Raw genomic sequence first — 27,312 nt, 5'->3', positions numbered from 1 at the left:
TTTGCCAGTCATTCTTGATGTTAGCATATTTATATTTAAGAAGAGTTTTTTTTTTTTTAAAAATAAGCCACACAACTTGTGATTTTTATTTGCACTCTCCTTTTAATATAGCAAACTACTTTGGATAATGAAAGCACTGTGGATGAATTTTGCTGTAGGTAAAAGATATTTAAAAACTACTTCATAAAAGTGTGACAGTAAAACTAATAGCAAACATGAAGTACATATCCTAAAAATCAGCCAAGAAAATTTATACCTATTAAATCTAATGCCTTTTCTTTCTTCCTTAGAAACTTGATCCAAACTATATCTTCTGAGAGAGCCAGGGGTGTTGTCCTCAGCATTTATTTTGTCTTCAAAAGCTTGTATTTTAACTTGGAGCTCTTCATGGTCTTCATTTTCATCTACAGTGAGCTTTGTTTCTTCCAGCTTCTCAAGAAATTCAATTTCAGTGCTGGGTTTTCTCCTAAAAGAATGAAAACCATTGCATTAGATGCTTGTCACATATACTTTGGAACAGTGCTTCTCTCTATTTAACTGCTCAAAATTGAAAACTCTATCTGCTCCATTTTTTAATTTATCACTTAATAGATATGAATTGAGTAACTATTATGGACATAGGTCTTTGAAATTGCTTCCACAGCATATTCTACCATAAGTTTAGAAACACTGGTGTTTCTGGCAACTTTATGTTAGAAATAGTTTTTGAAGGATTCAGAGGATGAGAAGCAGGGTTTTTAAAAAGCATTTTTGGTTGCACCATGCAGCATGTGGGATCTGAGTTCCTCCACCAGGGATCAAACCCATGCCCCCTGCTGTGGAAGCAAGGAATCTTAACCACTGAACCGCCAAGGAAGTCCCCAAAAGCAGCTTTTATGGTCATCTACCATATTCTTATCTAGCTCTCCAAAGCATGCCTTTCGTATGAAATTCATGCCAGGAATTTTCTAGAAAACTTATATATGCTGGTCTGTTTGTATCAAAATTATTAGAATAAGAACATTTCATGTGGACTGTATACACTCATGGTTTTGTTAATTTTATGTAAATCGATGGGACTCTTCCATTCTATGAAGCAAGAAAAATCTATCTGAATTTTATTATGTTGGAGGAAAGAGGTTTTTCTACAAATGACATTAACAGTGCCAAATATCTTTTTCAGTAGAATTTATAAAACACTCTGTAGGTCATTAAAATTACCTCCTTTAAGGAATAGGCTATCTTTGTTATCCCTCTAAGGGTTAACATAGTGCCTCAGATAGAATAAGACCCCACAAACAAGCTGCAGAAATAGCTCACTGATGCTCAACGAGATCTGAATGATTAAAGTAGTATGCATTTCTCCCCTTAGGTAGCTAGGTTTAGCCACCAAGTGTTCTCCAACTCTTGCGACCCCACGGACTGTAGCCTGCCAGGCTACTCTGTCCATGGGATTTTTCAGGCAAGAATACTTGAATGGGTCTCCATTCCCTTCTCCAGGGGATCTTCCCAACCCAGGGATTGAGCTCAGGTCTCCTGCACTGCAGCAGACTCTTTACTTACTGAGCTCCCAGGGAAACCCTATCTTCCCTTACTTGCTTTATAATATTGAGCCAGTCTAGAGCTAATTTAATTTCAATTTAACAAGCACTATCAACCATACAATATGGGGTTAGGATTAATTCTTTCCTTATAAACACAAGGGTTAATAAACTCTAGAAATCCATTCACCAAGATGGCTTAATAATTCTGTGGGTATCTGTGTGTATTTACTTGGTTTTCATAAGTATTTTTTCTAGAGGTTGAAGAAAGGGGCCTCAAATTTACAGAAAAATCCTGATGTTTTTCAAACGTATGGCTATTTTTCCAAAGTAAACCTGGCATTATTTCTTAAGTTAGGGTGAGAAAATACAGGTTTGGTTTTCTTAAGGCACTGCTTTTCTAGGGAAAACCAACACAGAGGGGCTGGTGTTTTTTTTTTTTTCAGTTACATTCCACTCATTCTAGAACCATGTCTGCAGTGGGCAAAGGGTTTGATCCAGCAACTTTTCTTTTTGGCCCAGAGAAGGGGCTTGGCCTCGAGGAAGGGTTCATAGTTTTGGGTCCTCAGAGGTTGGAATCCCCCTGTTAGTTCAGCCTAGTGAGAGATGCTGATGGTGAAAACTGGGAAGGGGAGTAGATCATCCATTAACAAGACACTGTTTATTGTGTAATAGTGCTTCCCTGATAGCCGGTTGGTAAAGAATCCTCCTGCAATGCAGGAGAGCCTGGTTTGATTCCTAGGTTGGGAAGATCTGCTGGAGAAGGGATTGGCTACCCATTCCAGTATTCTTGGGTTTCCCTGTGGCTCAGCTGGTAAAGAATCCTCCCGCAATATGGGAGGGCTGGGTTAGATCCCTGGGTTGGGAAGATACCCTGGAGAAGGGAAAGGCTACCAACTCCAGTATTCTAGTCAGGGTCACAAAGAGTCAACACGACTGAGCAACTTTCACTTCACTTCACTTATTGTGTAGTAAGCTACTGCTCAGAAAATTAAATCATTTTTAATATAACTTTTATAGGGTTCCTATGGTTTTGCATATATAATAAAAAACTTACTTTCAATCCCATGCTTGACTGAAATATACATTAGTTGATTTTAAGAACCAGTTCATGGGAATAAATGCTCACCTTGACCATGTTTCTCTTTCTGACATATACAAGATACTGCCTGCCTACAAGTAGATGGGAGGAACCGACATCTTCCCGCCAGAAAGTTCTAAAAACTGAATTTTTACTCCTATTACAAATAAAACCAAGAAGGTGCTATTATTGGATGGTATTTTTAAAACTGTGATGACTATGAAGGTTAATTTTAACAGATCCAATGAACCTTCTCAAAATGAGAAATTTGGGGGCAGTATTTATTTTCTGTGTTAGTTAGTCCCTGTACAGTCATCAAACTAAAGTATTTCTCTGGTTCTTGGTTCATAATCACAGTTAAAAAGTGAAAGACACTTTCACTTTTATACTTTCTTTTAGAAATTTATATAGCTGGGATTATTAAAACTTAAAACATTTTAAGGCACAAAGTATACCCCAATATACAAACATCAGATATTGAGCATTAAACAAGTTTTTAAATCTTGAAACATATAAGTTTTTAGAGGTATAGTTTCTCAGGGATTTACTAGTTTTTTCTTTCTACATAAAGCTCTGGGTTATAACAGTAGTTACTAGCATTTTCATCCAAAATTTTTTCAAATTTCATGATTATAGTAAATCTCCCTCAATAATTTATTGGATCAGTTTCTGATTTTTTTAAAATAAAATTTTCTTACTTATGGAGATCTTTTATTTCTTGTCCTCTTCATATCAAGTTCCTCATCTATAAAATGGAGATAATAACTATACTTAACTCATAGGATTGTTGGGAAGCTGAAATGATGGAATCAGTATGAAGCACTGCTCCTAGCACAAAAGAGGAAGTCAGGAGATGTTAAATTTTATTATTACCATCAATTGCTGTTATTATTATTATGGTTTTATCTTTCCTTGTCTAAGCATTGTGTTAATGTAGTAAGAAAATACCAGTGACCTAGACACAGATAGATCAATATCCCATATCATGGGAGGCATTGATGTCCCCTGGAGAATGCTATGGCATCAGATTTTAGAAGGACAGTCACTCAGCCCCCTTCCTAGCCCCTGTCTCCAATCACCACGTGTTGGCTGTAAAGCACCATGAATTGTGTGAGTCAGAGCTCTTGTACCTGACAGCATGTCTTCTTGCACCTTCAGGCTGCCTTACAGCATCCCTCTGAGGGGCCTCCAGACATGAAAGAAGTTATGGGCTATCCTCAGACATCCACTGACCCAAGGTTAGGTCAAGTGCCTCTGGTTGCAGGGTTGCCAGGTAAAATATAGAGCATTCAGCCAAACTTGAATTTCAGATAAACAACAATTTTCCTTAGTAGAGTTATGTCTCTAATGGGACATAGTAAAAAATGTATTGTCCTATATTAAAATGATTATACTTACACTAAAAAATCATTTGTACTTTACCTGAAATTTAACTGGATATCCTGTATTTCTATTTGTTTCATCTGGTGACCCCATTCCTGGGTAAATCTCTACTGCCCTGTGGGCTGGGAACTATAATGCTCATCCTTGTTCCCCTATGGCTGGGACAGTGCTTAACACTCACTCACAGGTACCTAAAGTATTTGCAGAATAGATGAACTGAAACCACCTACATCTTTGCAGCCAGCCTGCTCCTTGCAGCCACAAAAAACCCTCTGGAGGTCTACCAGATGTCTATGAAGTCCTGGCTGCTTCTCCTCATGACTCTGGTCCATGAGGAGTAGGGGACGGGGCAATGTCATTTGGTAAATATCAGATACGGAGAGAAGCCAGGAGCAAGAGTAGGAGTGAAAAAAAGGGATTTGCAAAGGGCCAAAGAAGTAAAGAAGCAACAATAAAATATTTGGGCCAGAAAAGTGTTCTCTAGATATGAGGCTGATGAATGTTGCTGATGAGTAGGCTTCTCACCACAAGGACTCTCTCTTATACACAATCTTCCTTGTTTTTAAGATTTGGAGATTAAAGAGATGTGAATACCAGACTACCTTATCTGCCTCCTGAGAAACCTATATGCAGGTCAAGAAGCAACAGTTAGAACCAGACATGGAACAATGGACTGGTTCAAAATTGGGAAAGGAGTACGTCAAGGCTGTATATTGTCACCCTGATTATTTAACTTCTATGCAGAATACATCATGCAAAATGCTGGGCTGGATGAATCACAAGCTGGAATCATGATTTCTGGGAGAAATATCAATAACCTCAGATGGGCAGATGATACCACCCTTATGGCAGAGAGCGAAGAGGAACTAAAGAGCCTCTTGATGAAAGTAAAAGAGTAGAGTGGAAAAACTGGCCTAAAATTCAACATTAAAAAAACTAAGATCATGGCATTCTGTCCCATCACTTCAAGGCAAATAGATGGGGGAACAATGGGAACAGTGGCAGATTTTATTTTCTTGGGCTGCAAAATCACTGCAGATGATGACTGCAGCCATGAAATTAAAAGATGCTTGCTCCTTGGAAGCAAAACTATGACAAAAGTAGACAGCATATTAAAAAGCAAAGACATTACTTTGCTGACAAAGGTTCACCTAGTCAAAGCTATGGTTTTTCCAGTAGTCATGTATGGATGTGCAAGTTGGACCATAAAGAAAGCTGAGTGCTGAAGAATTGATACTTTCAAACTGTGGTATTGGAGAAGACTCTTGAGAATTCCTTGGCCAGCAAGGAGATCAAACCAGGCAATCTTAAAGGAAATCAATCCTGAATATTCATTAGAAGAACTGATGCTAAAGCTGAAGCTCCAATACTTGGGTCACCTGATACAAAGAGTTGACTCATTAGAAAAGACCCTGATGGTAGGAAAGATTGAAGGCAGGAGGAAAAGGGGGCGACAGAGGATGAGGTGGTTGGATGGCACCACTGACTCAATGGACATGAGTTTGAGCAAGCTCTGGGAGATGGTGAAGGACAGGGAAGCCTGGCATGCTGCAGTCCATGGGGTCACAAAGGGTCCACATGACTTAGCGACTGAAGAACAACAACATAACACAGGAGTCATGAGATGGGGTGGTGATGAAGAGTCTCCAAGGTAGCCAAAGCCACAAGATGGACCAGAGAGGATGTTCCATTTCTAGCCATCAATCCACCTGGGTTTGTCACAGAGTTTTGCCAGCAGGGAATTAGGACAAGATTTGGTTCCAACAGTTTGAAAGGTTGGAAAATGGTAGATAGAAGTTTGAGTTTATAGTAAACATTCACTGTCCTTTACTTCCCCTCTTGGTTTTTATATTTATTATAAATAGATAGGAGAGAATTGTTCAAAAACAGAGATCTTTTAGAGACAGAAACTCTGCATTCCTCTTAGAGCAAAGAAACGCATTACGAATGTGAGAGAATAGGTGGAGAACAGAGCCACTGGTTCTGTGTGCATTTATTTGTGGGGACTGGAGGTGGGGGCAGGGAGTTGGGCTCATGCAGGGGGATTGTTATTTCTTTTCCATTTGTCACTTTTAACTCCAGAGGTAATTTTACAGAAATCTTTGTCAGAGTTCTATAATCCCCTAAATATTAACTTGGCTTTAACTCAACACACCACATTACAAGAGGCTCAGATGATTTCCAGTCTGAGCAGTTTTTGGTGTCTGTTGCCAAGTTAAAGTTTTTAAAAGCAGCTCTAGGGATACCCAGGAGGGGCAGGGAAAGCCTAATTATCTCCCTCTTATGTGAACAAGACTCCCCCCCTAGGAATGAATTGGTCCATGGGCAGCTCACTGCTCTCACTAAGCTAGGAGATGAGACTGTAAAGCTGGCAGTGATGGAGAAATTGGCAGCCTCTTTTCCTGGTGTCTTAAATCAAAGAAAAATATATTAGTTAATGTTTGATGAGCTTGGCTTATGATTCCATATCCAGGATATGTATTTTGCAGAGTTGAGCTTGTTAGAGAAGTGGGAGAACATAATGGATCAAATCCACATAGGAGTCCTAAATTCTTAGGATGTTATGTTCTCTACTCTTCAGCAATTTCTTGGGTCATCAATCATCATAAGAATGACAGAGATGATCTCTCAGCTCCACAGCACTGTCATATGTTTGGGGACTGAAATGAGCAAAGCCTCTGGAAAAGCTATACTTGAATACTAAGGGAAAGGACAATGTTGAATCTAAATTCTTGGTACTCTCTTCTGCCTCAGACTACCTTGGTGGGCAAGAGCAGAGATTAGAAGGTGCCCAGTTATATGGGAACCAGAATGAAGAACTTTGCTGAAACAAAGTGACTCCATGGTTTATTTCATTCACAACAAGGTTCTTTAGGGGCTTCACAGAAGGGATGGTGGGGAAACAGACTGAATATGGCCTTCCAGGAAAAAGACTGAGGTTTATGACTCCAATCTCCTCTTTATTAGTGACAGGCAAATCTCTTTATGTCTTTTCTGTCATCTAAAAATGGGATCAATGTTACTGCATCACTAGATTGCTGAAAGCATTATAGGAGATGAGTTTGACAGTGTACCCATATAGAATGGGCATGAACATGTAAAGCAGTAAAACCCTAGGTGGCTATTGCCCAATGCAGACCTTTGATACCACAAGAAGGCAGCTTGTACAGGTAATGCCAAGCCTGGAAGACGAGCTTCTCCTTTTCTAGGCCAGGAAGGACTACCCCTGCAGCATCCTAAAGGCTGTGGACTATAGGACAGCAATGCTCCCTACTGTGTGAGCATACAAGTGCTGGAATATCGAAATGGCTGATTTTAAAAATTCCCTGAACTTCAAGTATGAATTCTGAGCAATTGCAGACAGAGAGAAAGAATATTCTGCTAACAGAACAAAAGTTTAAAAGTCCTGATACGAGGAAGTGACCACTCATACAGATGCTCGGTCATTTGTTCACTTTTCATGTAACCAATGCTGCAGGATGTACCCCTGCAGCATCCTAAAGGCTGTGGACTACAGGACAGCAATGCTCCCTACTGTACGAGCATACAAGTGCTGGAATATCGAAATGGCTGATTTTAAAAATTCCCTGAACTTCAAGTATGAATTCTGATTCATACTTGCAATTGCAGACAGAGAGAAAGAATATTCTGCTAACAGAACAAAAGTTTAAAAGTCCTGATACGAGGAAGTGACCGCTCATACAGATGCTCGGTCATTTGTTCACTTTTCATGTAACCAATACGAGAAGGAATGGGACACAGAAAAAGATCAGCAAACAGTGCAGACCCTTGCCTTTGCTGCTCAGAGCGATGTTGCTGGACCAGCAGAATCAGCATCTCCTTAGAGGTTGCTGGAGAGGCAGTATCTCAGGCTCCATCCCAGACCTGCTGAATCAGAGTGCCCTTAACCCAATCCCCAGGTGTTTCAGTGCACATTCAAGGTTGAGAAGCACTGGCCCAGGCACTGAAAGAACAGAATTGGAATTAGACCAGGGCAGAGGCATTTTCTCTTAAGCAAAGCTGCTGAGGGTTTCGCCAGGTCTGCAGTGACATGAAACTTAAAACAATAAGCTGTGTATTATTTGGAGTTGGAGTGTGGTAAGCTGGATGCAGCTCTCTCGCATTCCATAGCTTTATTCTCCTCAAGCTTTCCAGGGTCTTTATCGATTCCCAGGTAAATGTACCTTTTCACTTTTTGCCCCTGATAGATACTGCTTCAGATGGATCCCAGATTTGTAGTCAAGACTCCCAAGCCTAGAATGGGCAGACCAGGTAAGCAGCAGCCTTAGTAGAAGGCTACCAGATCCTACCAAACTGTCAGCTGAATGTGGCACAAGTTACAAAAGCACTTGGTAAATTACAAAAGAGTCCAAAAATGTTAAATAGTAATGTCATTAGAACACTCTGAATCAAGTGTGAGAACTGGAGAGACACATGCTCCTCCTTTTCTGGGCCAACTTGATTTTCTGGGAACTTGAGCAGGTAATGGGAGCTGGTGGTGAGGATTAAAGAGAGGATGTCTGCAAGCACTGGGCCTGCAGAGGGAAAAGGTAAGACATTGTCATTCACCATCATTTGATACTGGAAGAGCAGGGCCATGGTTAATTATCCTTTTGGTACATCCCCTTATCCTGTCTGCCCATTTTACTATTAAGCAGACCCTCTGCCATCTCCATTTCACAGATGGAGGAGCTAAGGAACAGAGATGTCAAGTAGTTTACTGAACAACTAGTAAGCCCAGCATTAAACACAAGTATCTACCTCCAGAGCTCACCCACTTCACACCCTCTCCCATTGCCTCTCAGTAGAAGTTTCCTACAGGTTGCCTCTGACTCTGCCCTAGGAAGAAGTAACACATTTGGGGATTGGTGATAACATCGTAATCAATAAGAATTATTGTATGCTAATATCTCTGAGTCACATCCTGTGGGAACACACCAGACAGAGCTGACATATAATTGCTGAGCAACCCTTTACAGGTAACTGAAAAGTAAATGTTGGTGTTCCCTTTAACAAAATGGGCTTCCCTGATGGTTCAGTTGGTAAAGACTGTTAGTCGCTCAGTCATGTCTAACTCGACTCCAAGTACTGTAGCCTACCAGGCTCCTCTGTCCATGGGATTCTCCAGGCAAGAATACTGGAGTGGGTTGCCAAAGAATCCGCTTGCAGTGCAGGAGACCCTGGTTCGATTCCTGGGTTGGGAAGATTCGCTGGAGAAGGGATAGGCTACCCACTCCAGTATTCTTGGGTTTCCCTTGTGGCTCAGCTGGTAAAGAATCTGCCTGCAATGCGGGAGACCTGGGTTTGATCCCTGGGTTGGGAAGATCCCCTGGAGAAGACAAAGGCTACCCACTCCAGTATTCTGGCCAGGAGAATTCCATGGACTGTATAGTCCATGGGGTTGCAAAGAGTTGGACATGACTGAGCAACTTTAAGAAGAAGTGGATATATTTGCTGTCTACCCACTCCAGAGTTCCTGCCTGGAGAATCATATACACAGAGGAGCCTGATGGGCTGTTGTCCATAGGGTCACAAAGAGTTGGACACAAACATGCATGGTAGTGACTGCAGAGTTCAATCATGATAGATAACAAAAAGGAACAAAGGTTATTGTTACTATCTTTCTAAATTCCACACGATACTGGATGCTTGGGACTGGTGCACTGGGACGACCCAGAGGGAGGGTATGGGGAGGGAGGAGGGAGGAGGGTTCAGGATGGGGAACACATGTATACCTGTGGCGGATTCATTTTGATATTTGGCAAAACTAATACAATATTGTAAAGTTTAAAAATAAAATAAAATTAAAAAAAAAAGGAACAAAGGAATGGGGAGTTTGGGGGGAACAAAAATAGCAAATAGTTGGGTCATCAGGGTCAAGTAGAACTTTTACCCTCAGCTGTTACCCTTCCCACAAGAGCTGTGCAGGGTATAGCTCCTCGTCCCACTCCTTCCACAATACAGGCTAAATCTTTGCTATTCCCCGTCTTGTTTGAAAGAGGAAGCCAAGCCAAAGGAGCTTGATGAAAAGCAATCTTCTCTTTTGTGTGTCTTGTGTTTTGAACACTTCTGTGTTACAGGAAAGGGGCCTGGCCCCCACCGGTGAAAGTGTAATTGCATTGCTCACACTCCTGGCAGTGTCTCCACCTGGGTCTCTCCCCTCTCCCCACCCCACCCCCATCTCCATCTTTGTCCATGCCGGCAGAGCCGGCCCCCCTGGGGCCTCACGCTCCCTGGGCCTGCTTCACTGGCTCCAGAACTGATAATGTTGTCTCCCACCTACCTCTCTTGCTGATAAACAAATTCCTGAAATACCTTTACAGACCTTCACATCATCATAAATGCTGCTTTAAGGAAGGACAAATGGTGGAAGTAAATGAACAGCAGATGGAACATAAATGGTCCCACATGTCAAATTTAACTTCTTCAGTAAGAAGAGAGGCAAAAAACCAAGGTCCTTCCTTCCCTATGCATGGAGGAATAACAAGAACCACAGCTACTGCCACAAATGGTTGTTACAATTTTCTTTTTATACAAGTGACCACCATAGACCTCCTGAGACTGAAACATCTACATGTTTTTTATGAAAACTCTAGTCCCCTTGGTGGGGTGAAATTGCATTCAGCTTTTCCTAAGCAGGGGGCAACACTGACCAGAACATCACATGTTTTTAATTATGGTCCTGAACCTCCTTATGTACATTTTTCAAGCCAACAGTCACTCTGAAAAAATCAATTTCTCTTTGTATAAACATGGCTTGCCTAAAAAAGTGGGAGTTTTTATAGGCACTTTTAAGACTCTATTTTCCAAAAATCTTAATTTATCTACTTGAAAACATAATTGTAATATATAGAGGAACTATATGTAACTTTGTTCTATATTTTCCAAGTCTACTGTAAATTTGCCATCCTACTTTGATAAGTTAAAAAAGAAAAAAAAAGGACATTGGTTAAATTTACAACAAAATGTGACTAGTTCTGTAAACTACTATACATTTATACAATGGGACACTATGAAATCATTAAACTAATGCTTGTGAAGAATAATTTTTTTTAAAAAAGTCTCTGTTCTCCTTACATAGGGCATAGGCTCTGATTATTAGCTTCCTTAAGTTTGAGGGAGACTGGAGGTGCACACAGAAAGACACCAAGCACTTCAGGGCAGGACTACATGTGTGAAGGAATTCAGAGGCAACGCGAGTTGCCGGAAGTCAAAAGAGAGAAGGTAACTATGGGCGTGGGTAGGCAGGGAAGACTTTCTGGGTAATGGGTGTTAAACTGGAGTCCTGGAGAAAAGCAGCCTTCGGTGGAAGAGAGGCACAAAGAAGGCATTCTAGATGGTTAGTAGGGTATCATTTTGGAGAGGAACAGGCAGGTCACCCAGAGAAGGCAATGGCACCCCACTCCAGTACTCTTGCCTAGAAAATCCCATGGATGGAGGAGCCTGGTGGGCTGCAGTCCATGGGGTCACTAAGAGTCAGACATGACTGAGCAACTTCCCTTTCACTTTCCACTTCCATGCATTGGAGAAGGAAATGGCAACCCACTCCAGTGTTCTTGCCTGGAGAATCCCAGGGACAGGGGAGCCTGGTGGGCTGCCGTCTATGGGGTCACACAGAGTTGGACACAACTGAAGCGACTTAGCAGCAGCAGTAGCAGCAGGCAAGTCACCGTTGATATTCCTTTACAATTCCTTTATTAATGAAGTACTGTGAACACTGTAAACCTTGTCCACACTAAAATTTGACATACAGTGAGTTAGACAAAGGAAGAAATGAAAGAAAACTCTATGAGATAATGGCTGGGCATTTACACAACTGCCCCTCCAAGAACTACCACGAATCTAGAGATGAGTAGGGATTGGGTAGAGAATTTTTCTTTGTTGCCCATCCACAAGGTTTCCTCCAATACCCTTTAGTATGAAGCCTTTGTAACCCTAATACATATTTAAAAACTTTGTTGTTGTGAGGATATAACAATATAACAGTGAAAGCTCCCAGCACTGAACCTATCACATGGGAGGAGCTGGTAAAAGCTTGATCAGACTTGGAAATACAGGCTTCTCTGCAAACTTGGAGAGAAGAACCTGGCATCCTGCTCTCTGCAGTTTTGGCTGTGGACTTGGTAAAGAGCCACCGCTCCTGAACTATCCCTGAGCTGGGCTTTCAGGGATAGTGGATCACACTAGAGTTGTGTTCTGATGAGACTCACAGATGTCAAGATGGAAACTCTGGAATAACAGGTTGCAAAGGGTCTCACAGTTGGAAAAGTGTCTCTGCAGGCCATATTGCTTTGCTATACATTCCAGACATACATTGACTCAAATTCCCTGTTCTCCTCTGTCATCCATTTCTTTGATGTTCCGTGCATGAAATTTAGGATAAACCAAAACTCTGGGGTGACTCCAAGGAGGGCAGATATCCTGGAGTCATTCTCTTGTGAACATAATCTCCTTAATTCTCTCTTCCCTCCATCCTCCCCCACATACTCCTGCTTCATGTCCTTTCCTGCACTGTGTCACTGCTTTCCATTTTCAGGTTTCCCCTGCTACCTGAAAGAAGAGTGTTCTTATGAAAACTTGTCTAAATTGAAATGGGTATAGGGCAAAGAAGCAATTACTTTTTTAAAATAAAAGCAAAAATTCTCTTCAGGTTTCTTTTTGTTAGTGAAAACAAGTCAAATTGGAGCTCCATAACTCCCTTTCCACATTCTCAGGTTCAACCAATATAGAATGAAGTTTGAATTTCCATCTGCAATTAATTGAAATTAACAATATGCAACTAGTCTATAAAGGGCCAATAGAACTACTCCATTTTATAAGAGGGACTTGAGGGCTTTTGGTGTCCTGGATCCTAGAATCAAGATGACTGTGATAATGTAGATCTTTCCTCAAAGTAAAGAAGTGTAAAGTCAACGTTTGAAAAGTGAGGGATACCTCTATCCTGAAATCAAATTTCAGTTCAGTTCAGATGCTCAGTCATGTCTGATTCTTTGTGACCCCATGGACTGAAGCACGCCAGGCTTTCCCGTTTATCACCAACTCCTGGACTTTGCTCACACTCATGTCCATTGAATCAGTGACGCCATCTAATCGTCTCATCCTCTTCCACCCTTTCTCCTTCTGCCTGAAATCTTTCCCAGCATCAGGGTCTTTTCTAATGAGTTAGCTCTTCGAATCAGGCAGCCAAAATATTGGAGCTTCAGCATCAGTTCAGTCGCTCAGTTGTGTCCAACTCTTTGTGACCCCATGAACCACAGCAAACCAGGCCTCCCTGTCCATCACCAACTCCTGGAGTCCACCCAAACCCATGTCCATTAAGTTGGTGATGCCATCCAACCATCTCATCCTCGGTTGTCCCCTTCTCCTCCTGCCCTCAATCTTTCCCAGCATCAGGGTCTTTTCAAATGAGTCAGCTCTTTGCATCAGGTGGCCAAAGTATTGGAGTTTCAGCTTCAACATCAGTCCTTCCAATGAACACCCAGGACTGATCTCCTTTAGGATGGACTGGTTGGCTCTCCTTTCGGTCCAAGGACTCTCAAGAGCCTTCTCCAACACCACAGTTCAAAAGCATCAATTCTTTGTCACTCAGCTTTCTTTATAGTCCAACTCTCACATCCATACATGACCATTGGAAAAACCATAGCCTTGACTTTGTTGGCAAAGTAATGTCTCTGCTTTTTAATATGCTGTCTAGGTTGTCCTTCCAAAGAATATTCAGGATTGATTTCCTTTAGGATCGACTGGTTTGATTTCCTTGCTGTCCAAGGGATTCTCAAGAGTCTTCTCCAATACCACAGTTCAAAAGCGTCAATTCTTCAGCACTTAACTTTCTTTATGGTCCAACTCTCACATCCAAAAATGACAATTGGAAAAACCATAGCTTTGACTATATAGATCTTTGTCAGCAAGGTTATGTCTCTACTTTTTAATATGCTGTCTAGGTTTGTCATGGGTTTGGGTGAACTCCAGGAGATGGTGATGGACAGGGAGGCCTGGCATGCTGCGATTCATGGGGTTGCAAAGAGTCGGACACGACTGAGCGACTAAACTGAACTGAACTGAGGTTTGTCTTAGTTTTTCTTCCAAGGAGTAAGTGTTGTTTAATTTCATGGCTGCAGTCACCATCTGCAGTGATTTTGGAGCCCAAGAATATAAAGTCTGTCACTGTTTCCATTGTTTTCTCACCTATTTGCTATGAAGTGATGGGACCGGATGCAATGATCTTCGTTTTTTGAATGTTGAATTTTAAGCCAACTTTGTCACTCTCCTTTTTCACTTTCATCAAGAGGTTCTTTAGTTCTTTGCTTTCTGCCATAAGGGTGGTGTCATCTGCATATCTGAGGTTATTGATAATTCTCCCGGAAATCTTGATTCCAGCTTGTGCTTCATCCAGCCCTGCATTTCGCATGATGTACTCTGCATGTAAGTTAAATAAGCAGGGTGATGATATACAGCCTTAATGTACTCCTTTCCCAATCTGGAACCAGTCCATTGTTGTATGTCCGGTTCTAAATGTTGCTTCTTGAACTGCACATAGATTTCTCAGGAGGCAGGTCAGGTGGTCTGGTATTCCCATCTCTTGAAGAATTTTCCACAGTTTGTTGTGATCCACATTGGCACCCCACTCCAGTACTCTTGCCTGGAAAGTCCCATGGATGGAGGAGCCTGGTAGGCTGAAGTCCATGGAGTCACTAGGAGTCGGACACGACTGAGTGACTTCACTTTCACTTTTCACTTTCATGCATTGGAGAAGGAAATGGCAACCCTCTCCAGTGTTCTTGCCTGGAGAATCCCAGGGATGTGGAAGCCTGGTGGGCTGCCATCTATGGGGTTGCACAGAGTCGGACACGACTGAAGCGACTTAGCAGTAGCAGTACATGGTCAAAGGCTTTAGTGTAGTCAATGAAACAGAAGTAGATGTTTTTCTGGAATTCTCTTTCTTTTTCTATGATCCAACAGATGCTGTTAACTTAATCTCTGGTTCCTCTGCCTTTACGAAATCCAGCTTGAACATCTGGAAGTTCTCAGTTCACATACTATTGAAGCCTAGCTTGGAGAATTTTGAGCATCACTCTGCTAGCGTGTGAGATGAGTACAATTGTGTGGTAGTTTGAACATTCTTTGGCATTGCCTTTCTTTGGAATTGGAATGAAAACTGACCTTTTCCAGTCCTGTGGCCACTGCTGAGTTTTCCAAATTTGCTGGCATATTGAGTGCAACACTTTCACAGCATCATCTTTCAGGATTTGAAATAGCTCAGCTGGAATTCCATCACCTCTACTAGCTTTGTTCGTAGTGATGCTTCCTAAGGCCCACTTGACTTTGGACTCCACGATGTCTGGCTCTAGGTGAGTGATCACACTGTTGTGGTTGTCTGGGTCATTAATATGTTTTTTGGATAGTTCTTCTGTGTATTCTTGCCACCTCTTTTTAATACCTTCTGCTTCTGTTAGGTCCATACTATTTCTGTCCTTTATTGTGCCCATCTTTGCATAAAACACTCCCTTGGTATCTCTAATTTTCTTGAAGAGATCTCTGCTGCTACTGCTGCTTAGTCACTTCAGTCGTGTCCAACTCTGTGTGATCCTGTAGACGGCAGCCCACCAGGGTCCCCCATCCCTGGGATTCTCCAGGCAAGAACACTGGAGTGAGTTGCCATTTCCTTCTCCAATGCATGAAAGTGAAAAGTGAAAGTGAAGTTGCTCAGTCGTGTCCGACTCTTAGCGATCCCATGGACTGCAGCCTACCAGGCTCCTCCGTCCATGGGATTTTCCAGGCAAGAGTACTGGAGTGGGGTGCCAATTGCTTTCTCTGTGAAGAGATCTCTAGTTTTTCCCATTCTGTTGTTTTCCTCTATTTCTTTGCATTGGTCGCTGAGGAAGGCTTTCTTATCTCTTCTTGCTGTTCTTTAGAACTCTGCATTCAGATGGGTATATCTTTTATTTTCTCTTTTACCTTTCACTTCTCTTCTTTTCTCAGCTATTTGTAAGGCCTCCTCAGACAACCATTTTGCCTTTTTTGCATTTCTTCTTCTTGGGGATAGTTTTGATCACCACCTCCTGCACAATGTTACGAACCTCTGTCCATAGTTCTTCAGGCACTCTATCAGGTCTTTTATTATTATTATTATTATTTTATTTGTTTATTTTTCACTTTACAATATTGTATTGGCTTTTCCATGCATTGACATAAATCTGCCATGGGTGTACCTGTGTTCCCCATCCTGAACCCCCGTCCCACCTCTCTCCCTATCCCATCCCTCTGGGTCATCCCAGTGCACCAGCCCCGAGCACCCTGTATCATGTATTGAACCTGGACTGGTGATTCGTTTCACATATGATAATTTACATGTTTCAATGCCATTCTCCCAAATCATCCCACCCTCGCCCTCTCCCACAGAGTTCATAAGACTGTTCTATACATCTGTGTCTCTTTTGCTGTCTCGCATACAGGGTTATCATTACCATCTTTCTAAATTCCATATATATGTGTTAGTATACTGTATTGGTTGTCTATCAGGTCTAATCCCTTGAATCTATTTATCACATTCACTGTATAATCACAAGGGATTTGATTTAGGTCATACCTAAATTGTCTGGTTGCTTTCCCTACTTTCTTCAATTTATGTCTGAATTTTACAATAAGAAGTTCACGATCTGAGCCACAGTCAACTCCCGGTCCTGATTTTGCTGACCGTGTAGAGCATCTCCATCTTCAGCTGTAAATAATATAATCAACCTGATTTTCGTATTGACCATCTGGTGATTTCCATGTGTAGAGTCATCTCTTGTGTTATTGGAAGAAGGTGTTTGCTATGACCAGTGTCTTCTCTTGGCAAAATTCTGTTAGCCTTTGACTTGCTTCATTTTGTACCGCAAGGCCAAACTTGCCTGTTACTCCAGGTATCTCTTGACTTCCTACTTTTGCATTCCAGTCCCCTGTGATGGAAAGGACATCTTTGTGTGGTGCTAGTTCTAGAAGGTCTTGTAGTTCTTCATAGAACCATTCCACCTCAGCTTCTTTGGCATAGGTGGTTGGGGCATAGACTTGTGTTACTGTGATATTGAATGGTTTGCCTTGGAAATGAACAGAGGTCATTCTGTTGTTTTTTTAGACTGCACCCAAATACTGCATTTTGGACTCTTATTGACTATGAGGCCTATTCCATTTCTTCTAAGGGATTCTTGCCCACAGTTGTAGATATAGTGGTCATCTGAATTAAATCTGCCCATTCAGATCCATTTTAGTTCACTGATTACTAAAATGTCAATGTTCACTCTTGCCATCTCCTGTTTGACCACTTTCAATTTACCTTGATTCATGGACCTAACATTCCAGGTTCTTATGCAATACTGTTCTTTATAGGATCGGACTTTATTTCCGTCATAGTCACATCCACAACTGGGCATTGTTTTTGCTTTGGCTCAGCCTCTTCATTCTTTCTGAAGCTATTCTCCACTCTTCTCCAGTAGAATATTGAGCACCTATTGACCTGGGGAGTTCATCTTTCAGTTTCCTATCTTTTGCCTTTTCATACTGTTCATGGGGTTCTCAAGGCAAGAATACTGAAGTGGTTTGCCATTCCTTTCTCCATTGGACCACGTTTTTACACCTACCTAATTTTACCTTTGGGCTTCTGCAGTGGCTCAGAGGGTAAGCAATCTGCCTACAATTTAGGACACCTGGGCTCAATCTCTGGGTTGGGAAGATCCCCTGGAGAAGGAAATGGGTATCCACTCTAGTATTCTTACCTGGAGAAGTCCATGGACAGAGGAGCCTGGCAGGCACCTTTGCTATACTTTGCCTTTCACTTCACCTGGCACCTGATTCTTAAAAACAAAGAATAAACACAGTTTCACCGCTACTCTCACCATCACCATCAAAACAACCAAAGAACATACCACCCATTCAACCAAGCCAGAGGTTAACACTTTGAGTTAAAACTTCTTAAATGTAACTTTCTCCCCCATGTCTTTGGCTAGTTGGAAAGGTGGGTGTGAGGGAATGGTGACCCCATGCCTGGGGCTTAGGGCTGAGTCAGATGTCCTTTGTCCTTTCCCTCTGCTTCCCCCTTGTGCCTTCTTCCTGACCCTCCCTTTTCCCTACCTTTTCTCATTTCTCCTATTTACCTCCCCACACAATTTCTAGCCCTCAAAGCTTCTATCCCTGGTTGGGGCCTGAGTCTGACCTCCTACTAAGACCACCTGTGACGAACTGTCCCTGGTTCTGATGGTGTCTGATCAGAGCAGCCTCCCTGGCACCACATGCACTTAGCAAAGGCATCTTCTAGTCCAAGGATCGCTGACTGCTCAGCCAGCACACAGTTGCCAGGAACCGCCCTCTCCTTCTCCAGCTTCTCCTGGGTCTTGGCAAGCAAACAGTTCAATGGTTAGTGGCCACCCAGTAGGCTACTTAGGGCTCATACAGTTTTGAAAGGTACAGACCTTTTTTTCCTATCTTGACGCCCTCTCTTTTTTATTTTTTAAAATCCTTAAAATTAATTCTTCTTGGAGTACGGTTGATTTACAATGTTGTGTTAGTTTCAGGTATACAGTAAAGTGAATCAGTTATATATATATATATATATATATCTCCACTCTTTTATAGTTTCTTTTCCCATATAGGTCAATATAGAGTACTGAGTAGAGTTCTCTGTGCTACACAGCAGGTTCTTACTAGTTATTTATTTTTATATATGCATATGTGCTAAGTCACTTCATTTATGTCCGACTCTGCAACCCCATGGACTGTAGCCTGCCAGGCTCCTCTGTCCATGGGATTCTCCAGGCAAGAACACTAGAGTGGGTTGCCATGCCTGTTTCCAGGGTATCTTTCCAGCCAAGAGATCAAACCCATGTCTCTTATGTCTCCTGGATTGGCAGGCAAGTTCTTTCCCACTAGTGCCACCTGGGAAGCCCTATTTTTATATGTAGTAGCATGTATATGTAAATCTCAAACTCCCAGTTTATCCCTCCTCGCTTCCCCTTCAGTAACCATGAGAAAAATATGGAGCGCTTCACAAATTTGCATATCATCCTTGAGCAGGGGCCATACTAATCTTCTCTGTATGGTTCCAATTTTAGTATATGTGCTGCTGAAGTGAGCACCACCCTGTCTTTTTTAATCCAAAATTGCTGTTATCTTTCTTTTACTTCTCCAGAATTAACTTCAAAATCTAAATGTTTTGCTTGGCTATCCTGTTATTTAGCCCTGTTGGTTTATTATTTAGATAAAAACATTCATCCTGAAATACAGGAATAAGAAAAGTGCAAGTGTGCTTACCTGGTGTATCAAATAAAACTCATCCAATTAATTCAGTCACTTGGCACAAAGGAGGCTCCTGTCTCCTCCAGTTTTTTAGTCTCTCTAGGATGCTAATTGTTTTTCTTTTGATAGTCTTATAATCTTGGCCTGAAGTCTAAAATCTGGCCTGCTGGGCTATGTGTCAGATTTGTAAATTAGATGACATCTGTTTTGAATTTTAACCATCTTTAATTTTCTTTCAAGCTGTCTCTTCCCTTATTCATTTCCCCTTCAGTTGTAAGGGTCAGACTTTGCTAGATGCTTTAGACAAAAGTGTGGATCTCTCTGCTTTGTGGGGCACAGATTAAAATTACTGAAGCTAAATGGTCACAATGAAGGCTATTCAGAGAAGAGATGTTGGGAGAGAAGCCTTAGCAACCATCCCAGAGAGGATGAGCAGCTGATACAAAAAGGGGGCAGTCCACACCAGTCTTTTTGAGGTTCCCACTGAATACTTATAATCGATTATAAGGAGACTGATGGAGAGGGTTGAAATGGATGAAGTATTCTGAATTGAGGGAGAGGCTGAGGTGGTGATGGTGGTGGCAGTATTTGAAGAGCATGGTGACCTTTTATCTTTTAAAATTTTTTTCTCTTTTTGTCCCTAGAAAAATAATGAAGGGAGGAGAAATGAATTTTTCTAATGCAGACCCATATTTGGATAGTGAGACCCCCTTTTTTTCCTCCTATCTACATATCTCTTAAATTCTTCTTTTCACGAGGAAGTTGTCTATTGCTAATTGGATTGGGCCTACTTTATTAAGAACCATTTTTCCTGTTGGAATGCCTTAATGTAACACCCTGTATAACAAGTTTTTCCTTTATACAAACCCTTTTCACACATATAATCTCACAGAGAGTCAATTGGCCTCTTGTAACTTTGCATGTGTAGAGGCAAGAAAGAATGGACAGACTGTTGGCCAGAATACATGTCTGAGCTTTTACATCTGATGCACACGCCAGTCACCATTGGAAGAAACGAGCAGGCTAGCTGTGCAGAGAATATAAAGTGGCTCCCCCAAACCCCAGCTGTAGAAGCTCTAAACTGAATTCTGAAACCACACCATGAAAATTAGCTAGCAGTGACTCTGCTTGCACACAGACGACAAATCATCCCTTCACGATGCTGGCTTTGGGTTTCTTGGATGTTGCCATGTGTAGGCTGTTGCTAGGTGTAAATGCTGTTTTTAAAGTGGAATATGTAGATAGCAGTGGTTTTCAATTGGGGGACATTTCTGTCTCTAAGGGGACGTTTAGCAATGTCTGGAGACATTCTTAGTACAGCTGAGGGGGAGCGTTGCCCCTAGCGCTTGGTGCATACAGGCCGGGGAAATGGTAAGTATTTCTAGAGTGCACGGGATAGCTCCACAACCAAGACTTAACCAAACGTCAACAACACCAAAATTAGAAATCCTGGCATTGTAGGAATCTGTACTAGATGTTGAACCAGGGAACAATAGATTTTAATATGCTAAATCAAAAGTATGGTGTTGAGAGAAAAGGGCACTTGCTACCTGTCTTCCTTGAATGAACAGCTATTGTTGAGATGACCATCTTGGCCAGAAAACATTCTCTGTGTGGAATGAGCCAAGAGGTGCTTTATATGGGCTCCCCTCCTGCTCCATCTTTTCTTGGTTATCCGCATGCTCTTCCATGTGCTTGTGGTCACTCGAGCTAGACACCTCTGGATTTTCATTCACTCTTCTCCCCTTCTCCTCAGCCCACCTCTCACCAGTAACTGATTCTTTCTAATTCCAAGCTGTCTCACCACGGAGGGAGCCGACTGCTAAGGCTCCAACAATAGCATCCTGGTCACCGTCTCTCTTGCCAGCTAAACCCATTCAGGGCTCCACCACGTCAGCCACTTCCTCACCCATCTAGTCCTTTAGTGAAGAAATATTGAATGCCCACTATCTGCTAATTACTGTGTTAGAAGCAGTGTTCATTCTCTGGGTAAAAATCTTTCCAAGTCACCAGGTTGCTTACAGAACAAACTCCTTGCTTCTCTGTGAATGTGCCTCTGACATAACTTTTCAGTTTACTCTCCTGCGCTCCACTGATGTATTCACTCCAGTCACATTGAACCAATTGCTTTTCCTCAGTCTGGGTCACACATTCTTAAGCTCTTTTATCTTTGCACGTGAGGAGTGTCCTTTGTATTTGGAGTGCCCTTTAAACCCTTATTTGGGAACTTTCATTCATCCTGTGCAACATGATCTGGTACCTACGCAGATGCCTAGCTCATGGAAGCCACTCAACAAATATGGAATGAATTTAAATTTCATCTTCTTTGTGAAACATTCTTCATTTCCCTGGCTGTATGTCTCTCTTGAGCCACAGCCTGCTATACCCACTTCCACTAACGCCTCACATGCACGGACTGTGAACCCTTTGAGGAATGGTGTTTCATGTCTATGTCTTGTTCTGTATCTCTTGGGACCTTCAGGCTCTGTGCCATGCTAGACATAAAGTGGATCCTTGTGACTAAATCTTCGCTATTTTGTGAGGTTGGCTTCTGTGTTTCTGGAATGCTATTTCAGACTGAAAATGATATGCATCATTTGTTAACCCCCCAACTCACAAAATCTGATGCTAGTCTTAAATGTGTTCTGCCCCTTCTGAAATTTTAGTCCATCTTTTATCATTTAGTTACTGTGTAACTTTGGGAAGAGATTTAACCAGTCTCTGAGCCTTTGTTTCTTCCTCTATAAAATAGGAATAATGATAATTGCCCTTCTCAACTTGTAGAGTGATCATGAGGATCAAATGAGGTGATGAATTCGAAAGTATCTTGTAACTTCTATGGTCATAAAACTTTCCAAGTGTCTCTCTATTCAAAATGTGACAAATACAATAAAACACCTCCCTCAATCTTGTATGGTCTAGACTTCTTGAAAGGACCAGATTTATCATATCCACTCTCTCCCTCCAACCCCAGGCATCCTATTTTATGCCCATCCATACCACTGGCAGATCACTCACTACAATCATCAGTAATTTTTAAATTGCCAATACCTGTGGACATTTATCTATTCTTCCTTCATTTGACCTGACTCCAGTCTGCCTCTGCCTGAGATGTTCTCTGCATTGGGGCCAGAGTAAGCCTCCTGAAACATGGATTCTGATCATATCCTAATACATAAAAATCCTACCATGGCTCCTCACAGCCTCCAGGATAAAATTTAAACTCCTTAAGAAGGTCTTGATGAAAGTGAAAGTGGAGAGTGAAAAAGTTGGCTTAAAGCTCAACATTCAGAAAACAAAGATCATGGCATCCGGTTCCATCACTTCATGGGAAATAGATGGGGAAACAGTGGAAACAGTGTCAGACTTTATTTTTTGGGCTCCAAAATCACTGCAGATGGTGAGTGCAGCCATGAAATTAAAAGACGCTTACTCCTTGGAAGGAAAGTTATGACCAACCTAGATAGCCTATTGAAAAGCAGAGACATTCCTTTGCCAACAAAGGTCCGTCTAGTCAAGGCTATGGTTTTTCCAGTGGTCATGTATGGATGTGAGAGTTGGCTTGTGAAGAAAGCTGAGCACCGAAGAATTGATGCTTTTGAACTGTGGTGTTGGAGAAGACTCTTGAGAGTCCCCTGGACTGCAAGGAGATCCAACCAGTCCATTCTGAAGGAGATCAGCCCTGGGATTTCTTTGGAAGGAATGATGCTAAAGCTGAAACTCCAGTACTTTGGCCACCTCATGCGAAGAGTTGACTCATTGGAAAAGACTCTGATGCTGGGAGGGACTGGGGGCAAGAGGAGAAGGGGACGACAGAGGATGAGATGGCTGGATGGCATCACTGACTCGATGGACGTGAGTCTGAGTGAACTCCGGGAGTTGGTGATGGACAAGGAGGCCTGGCGTGCTGCGATTCATGGGGTCACAAAGAGTCGGACAGGACTGAGCGACTGAACTGAACTGAACTGAAGAAGGTCTGTCATATCCTGCACCATCTGGTCCTTGCCTATTATTTCATCAGTATTACCTAATATTGATGCTAGCCAGACAGAATGACTTCTGTTTCCAGAAAGTGGTGTGCTCTTCCACATACTGCCCCAAAGCCAGCCTGGTATAATCTGGTAATCTTTCAAGACTTGATTCCAAATGTCACCTCTTCTGGGAAGCATTTCCTGATTTCAGCTTCCCATTCCTGTCCATTCCATGCAGAAGTAGGTACCCCAATCTGTGTTCCCCAAACTCCCTGATACAATCATAATTGGCATAATCTTCCCACTATTCTATAATTATCCACTTATTTTTTACCTACTCTCTGGACAATGAGCTCTTTGCATAAAGGAATATGTTTTATCTCTCTATATGTCTAGCCGTTGGCAGGATTCCTGGCATAGAGTAAGTAATGATTTAAATGTTTGTTGAATAAATAAACAAATTCTATAAACATTATTATTTGTACTACATTCTTATTTCTTTACTGTATTTTCTGCACTTAAAAAATTGTTTTGGTTACATTCTGGTTTTTACAGATTTAGAAAAATTCTGGCAAATGTCATAATTTATTCAGAAGTTACTCTATGTTGAGATAGTGAGTTTGGCTTTCTTTGGAAACTTTGATGCCTACAAAAGAAAGCATAGCCTTCGGTGCTATGCCTTCATGGGTTTGCAGCAGATCCTGAGGTCCCGAGAAATTCCTGCTCACCTGTCATTTCTGGCCTTGGTGGTTTCCAGTTGTCGGGTAAGGAGCTTGGAAATGGCAGTGAAGCTGTTGCTCATGCGGAAGATGTCTCTGCTCTGTGGGCCCAGGATGGAGGAGAAGGTGTCCGTGATGCTCTTGATCTCCAGCAGGAGAATATGATGAAACGAGTGCTCCATGCTGGCCAGCTGACTCACCAGGAATGGCAGGCAGCTCCTGGCTCTCTCCTGCAAGAACAATGGAGAACGCATACAATTGCTGGTAGGGATGAAAATGGGTGCGGCCACTAAGGAAAACAATATGGCTGTTCCTCCAAAAACAGAACTACCCTATGATCCATTAATCCCATTTCTGGGAATCTATTCAAAGGAAACAAAATCATTATCTCAAAGAGATACCTGCACAGCCATGTTTGCAGAAGCATCACTTGCAACAGCCAAGACATAGAAGCAACCTAAGTGTCCACTGACAGATTAATGGGTAAAGACAATATGGCACACATGCATGGAATGAAAAGTTATTCAGCCACAAAAAAGAAGGAAATCCCACCATCTGTGACAACATAGATAAGTCTGGAGGGCATTATGCCAAGTGAAACAAGTCAGAGGAAACACAATTACTTACTGATATCTCTTTTTTTTTTTTTAATTTTATTTTATTTTTAAAACTTTACATAAATGTATTAGTTTTGCCAAATATCAAAATGAATCCACCACAGGTATACATGTGTTCCCCATCCTGAACCCTCCTCCCTTCTCCCTCCCCATACCATCCCTCTGGGTCGTCCCAGTGCACCAGCCCCAAGCATCCAGTATCGTGCATCGAACCTGGACTGGTGACTCGTTTCTTACATGATATTTTACATGTTTCAATGTCATTCTCCCAAATCTTCCCACCCTCTCCCTCTCCCACAGAGTCCATAAGACTGTTCTATACATCAGTGTCTCTTTTGCTGTCTCATACACTGGGTTATTGTTACCATCTTTCTAAATTCCATATATATGCATTAGTATACTGTATTGGTGTTTTTCCTTCTGGCTTACTTAACTCTGTATAATAGGCTCCAGTTTCATCCACCTCATTAGAACTGACTCAAATGTATTCTTTTTAATGGCTGAGTAATACTCCATTGTGTATATGTACCACATCTTTCTTATCCATTCATCTGCCGATGGACATCTAGGCTGCTTCCATGTCCTGGCTATTATAAACAGTGCTGCGATGAACATTGGGGTACACATATCTCTGTCAATTCTGGTTTCCTCAGTGTGTATGCCCAGCAGTGGGATTGCTGGATCATAAGGCAGTTCTATTTCCAGTTTTTTAAGGAATCTCCACACTGTTCTCCATAGTGGCTGTACCAGTTTGCATTCCCACCAACAGTGTAAGAGGGTTCCCTTTTCTCCACACCCTCTCCAGCATTTATTATTTGTAGACTTTTGGATCGCAGCCATTCTGACTGGCGTGAAATGGTACCTCATAGTGGTTTTGATTTGCATTTCTCTGATAATGAGTGATGTTGAGCATCTTTTCATGTGTTTGTTAGCCATCTGTATGTCTTCTTTGGAGAAATGTCTATTTAGTTCTTTGGCCCATTTTTTGATTGGGTCATTTATTTTTCTGGTATCTCTTACATATAGAATCTTAAAAAAAAAAGTCAAACTCATAGAAACAGAGACCAGAAAAGTGGTTGCCAATGGCTAGATGGTGGGGGAAATAAGTAAAAGTTAGTAAGGGGTACAAACTTTCAGTTATAAGATGAATAGGGGTTTGAGAGGCTAATGTATAACATGGTGACCACAGTTGCTAACATGGTATCATGGAACTGAAATTTGCTAAAATATATGGGATAATGGATGGGTTAGTTAAATTGATGGGAGGAATCCTTTGATATACATATATGTATATCAAATCATCATGGTGTACACCTTAAATATCTTATAACTTTACTTGTTAATCATACCTTAATAAAGCTGGCAGGGGGTAGGAGGGAGTGGAGAATAATGAAGAACTAAGGCCTGTATTTCAAAAGAAAGTCAGAGTCCCATGACCTGCAGATGACAGCTCTATGGGGAGTATACTTACAGAGCTAGCTGAAGCTAACAATGTTTCATTCATGATGCCTCTGAATTGGCTTCTTTGAGGTTTTAATTTCTTTCCTGACTGCCAGGACAATTTTTTAAAATTTTCCTGTTACTCCCTTCTTAAGAATATGTAGTTTCATGAGCCTATCTTGCCATGTCCAAAGCTCTCAACCACCGCTAATGATCTGACCTCACACATCCACCCTTCCGGACTATAGTTCTTCCTGGGGGCCAAGGTTCCATGCCAGTGACTCACTAACTCCACACGGACACGGAAGGCCTGATCAGTGGCACCCTCCAGCCATCCACCTGTCGGATGATGGCAGGCACCATACTACCTCTTCTCCACAGGGTATCTTCACTCATCTATTCACTTTAAGCATCTGGCAGCATGTTACAGATTTATGTGCCTGGTTGAACGAGTAGATTCTATTAGTTAGCTTTAATCAAGTTAACTCTCACAATTGACTTAAATAGATTCCTTCAAAGAAACTGATGATGAAAGACAATATGAATAACTTAGGTATGAATGAATAAGAAAATGGCTTAGCTGACAGGTCTCCTATACCTAGGAGAACTCATCAGGCATATTATGGGCTGACAAGTTTTAATCCAACATGACTGGAAGAGAGCTATAAAAATTCAAAATTATCTAGAAGGTTATTTGAAATGTAGATTTGTGGCTAACATAAATAATGATATACCATTAATAATTTAAAATATGCTTATTTCATCTTTAACTGCTCTTTTAAAATATTTTTTACTTTTTAAAAAATTAATTTATTTTTTAATTAAAGGATAATTGCTTTATAGAATTTTGCTGTTTTCTGTCAAACAGCAACATGAATCAGCCATAGGTATACATATGTCCCCTCCCTCTTGAACCTCCCTCCCATCTCTCTCCCCATCCCATCTCTTATGTATTTAAAAATTTTTATAATGGTAGTATAATAGAATATATGTATAATTATAAACAAATATATGTCAGAGATTGATGCTCAAAATCCTTTTAAGTGATAGGTGTACAGGTCTAAATTAACTCTTCCAGCTAGGAATTTCCCTGTTTCCTTTGTTACAGCATTTTGAACCTTAATTTCTTTCAAGATGTAACTCCTGTCTCCTTCAGGAAGCCATCCCTAGTGACCTCTTCTGTGTGAATTTTCGTTGTATTACAAATTCTTTTTTAAAAATCTTGATGGGCTTCCCTGATAGCTCAGTTGGTAAAGAATCCGCCTGCAATGCGGGAGACCTGGGTTCAATCCCTGGGTTGGGGAGACCCCCTGG

The 27,312-nt window shown here is 41.6% G+C and overlaps 1 protein-coding gene and 1 non-coding gene across 6 annotated transcripts in view; both read right to left on the bottom strand.

Moving 5' to 3' along the window:
- VEPH1 (ventricular zone expressed PH domain containing 1) overlaps window positions 1-27,312 on the bottom strand; it is a 277,419-nt gene that overhangs the window by 104,709 nt on the left and 145,398 nt on the right. For all 5 annotated transcript variants that reach the window (XM_070792573.1, XM_070792568.1, XM_070792565.1 and 2 more), the window contains 2 exons: window positions 23,951-24,171; window positions 257-466 (listed from right to left, as the gene is read on the bottom strand). In XM_070792573.1, coding sequence (XP_070648674.1) covers window positions 257-466; window positions 23,951-24,171 — 431 coding nt within the window. The remainder of the gene's footprint in view (window positions 1-256; window positions 467-23,950; window positions 24,172-27,312) is intronic.
- Window positions 18,985-19,091, bottom strand: LOC139185396 (U6 spliceosomal RNA). The gene has a single exon (XR_011569030.1). It is a non-coding gene; the product is annotated as a U6 spliceosomal RNA (small nuclear RNA).

Source organism: Bos indicus, chromosome 1 (genome assembly GCF_029378745.1).
Source record: "Bos indicus isolate NIAB-ARS_2022 breed Sahiwal x Tharparkar chromosome 1, NIAB-ARS_B.indTharparkar_mat_pri_1.0, whole genome shotgun sequence".
Classification (NCBI taxonomy): domain Eukaryota; kingdom Metazoa; phylum Chordata; class Mammalia; order Artiodactyla; family Bovidae; genus Bos; species Bos indicus.
The sequence above is the reverse complement of the archived record's forward strand: the minus strand, read 5'-3'. Positions and strand labels throughout refer to the sequence as shown.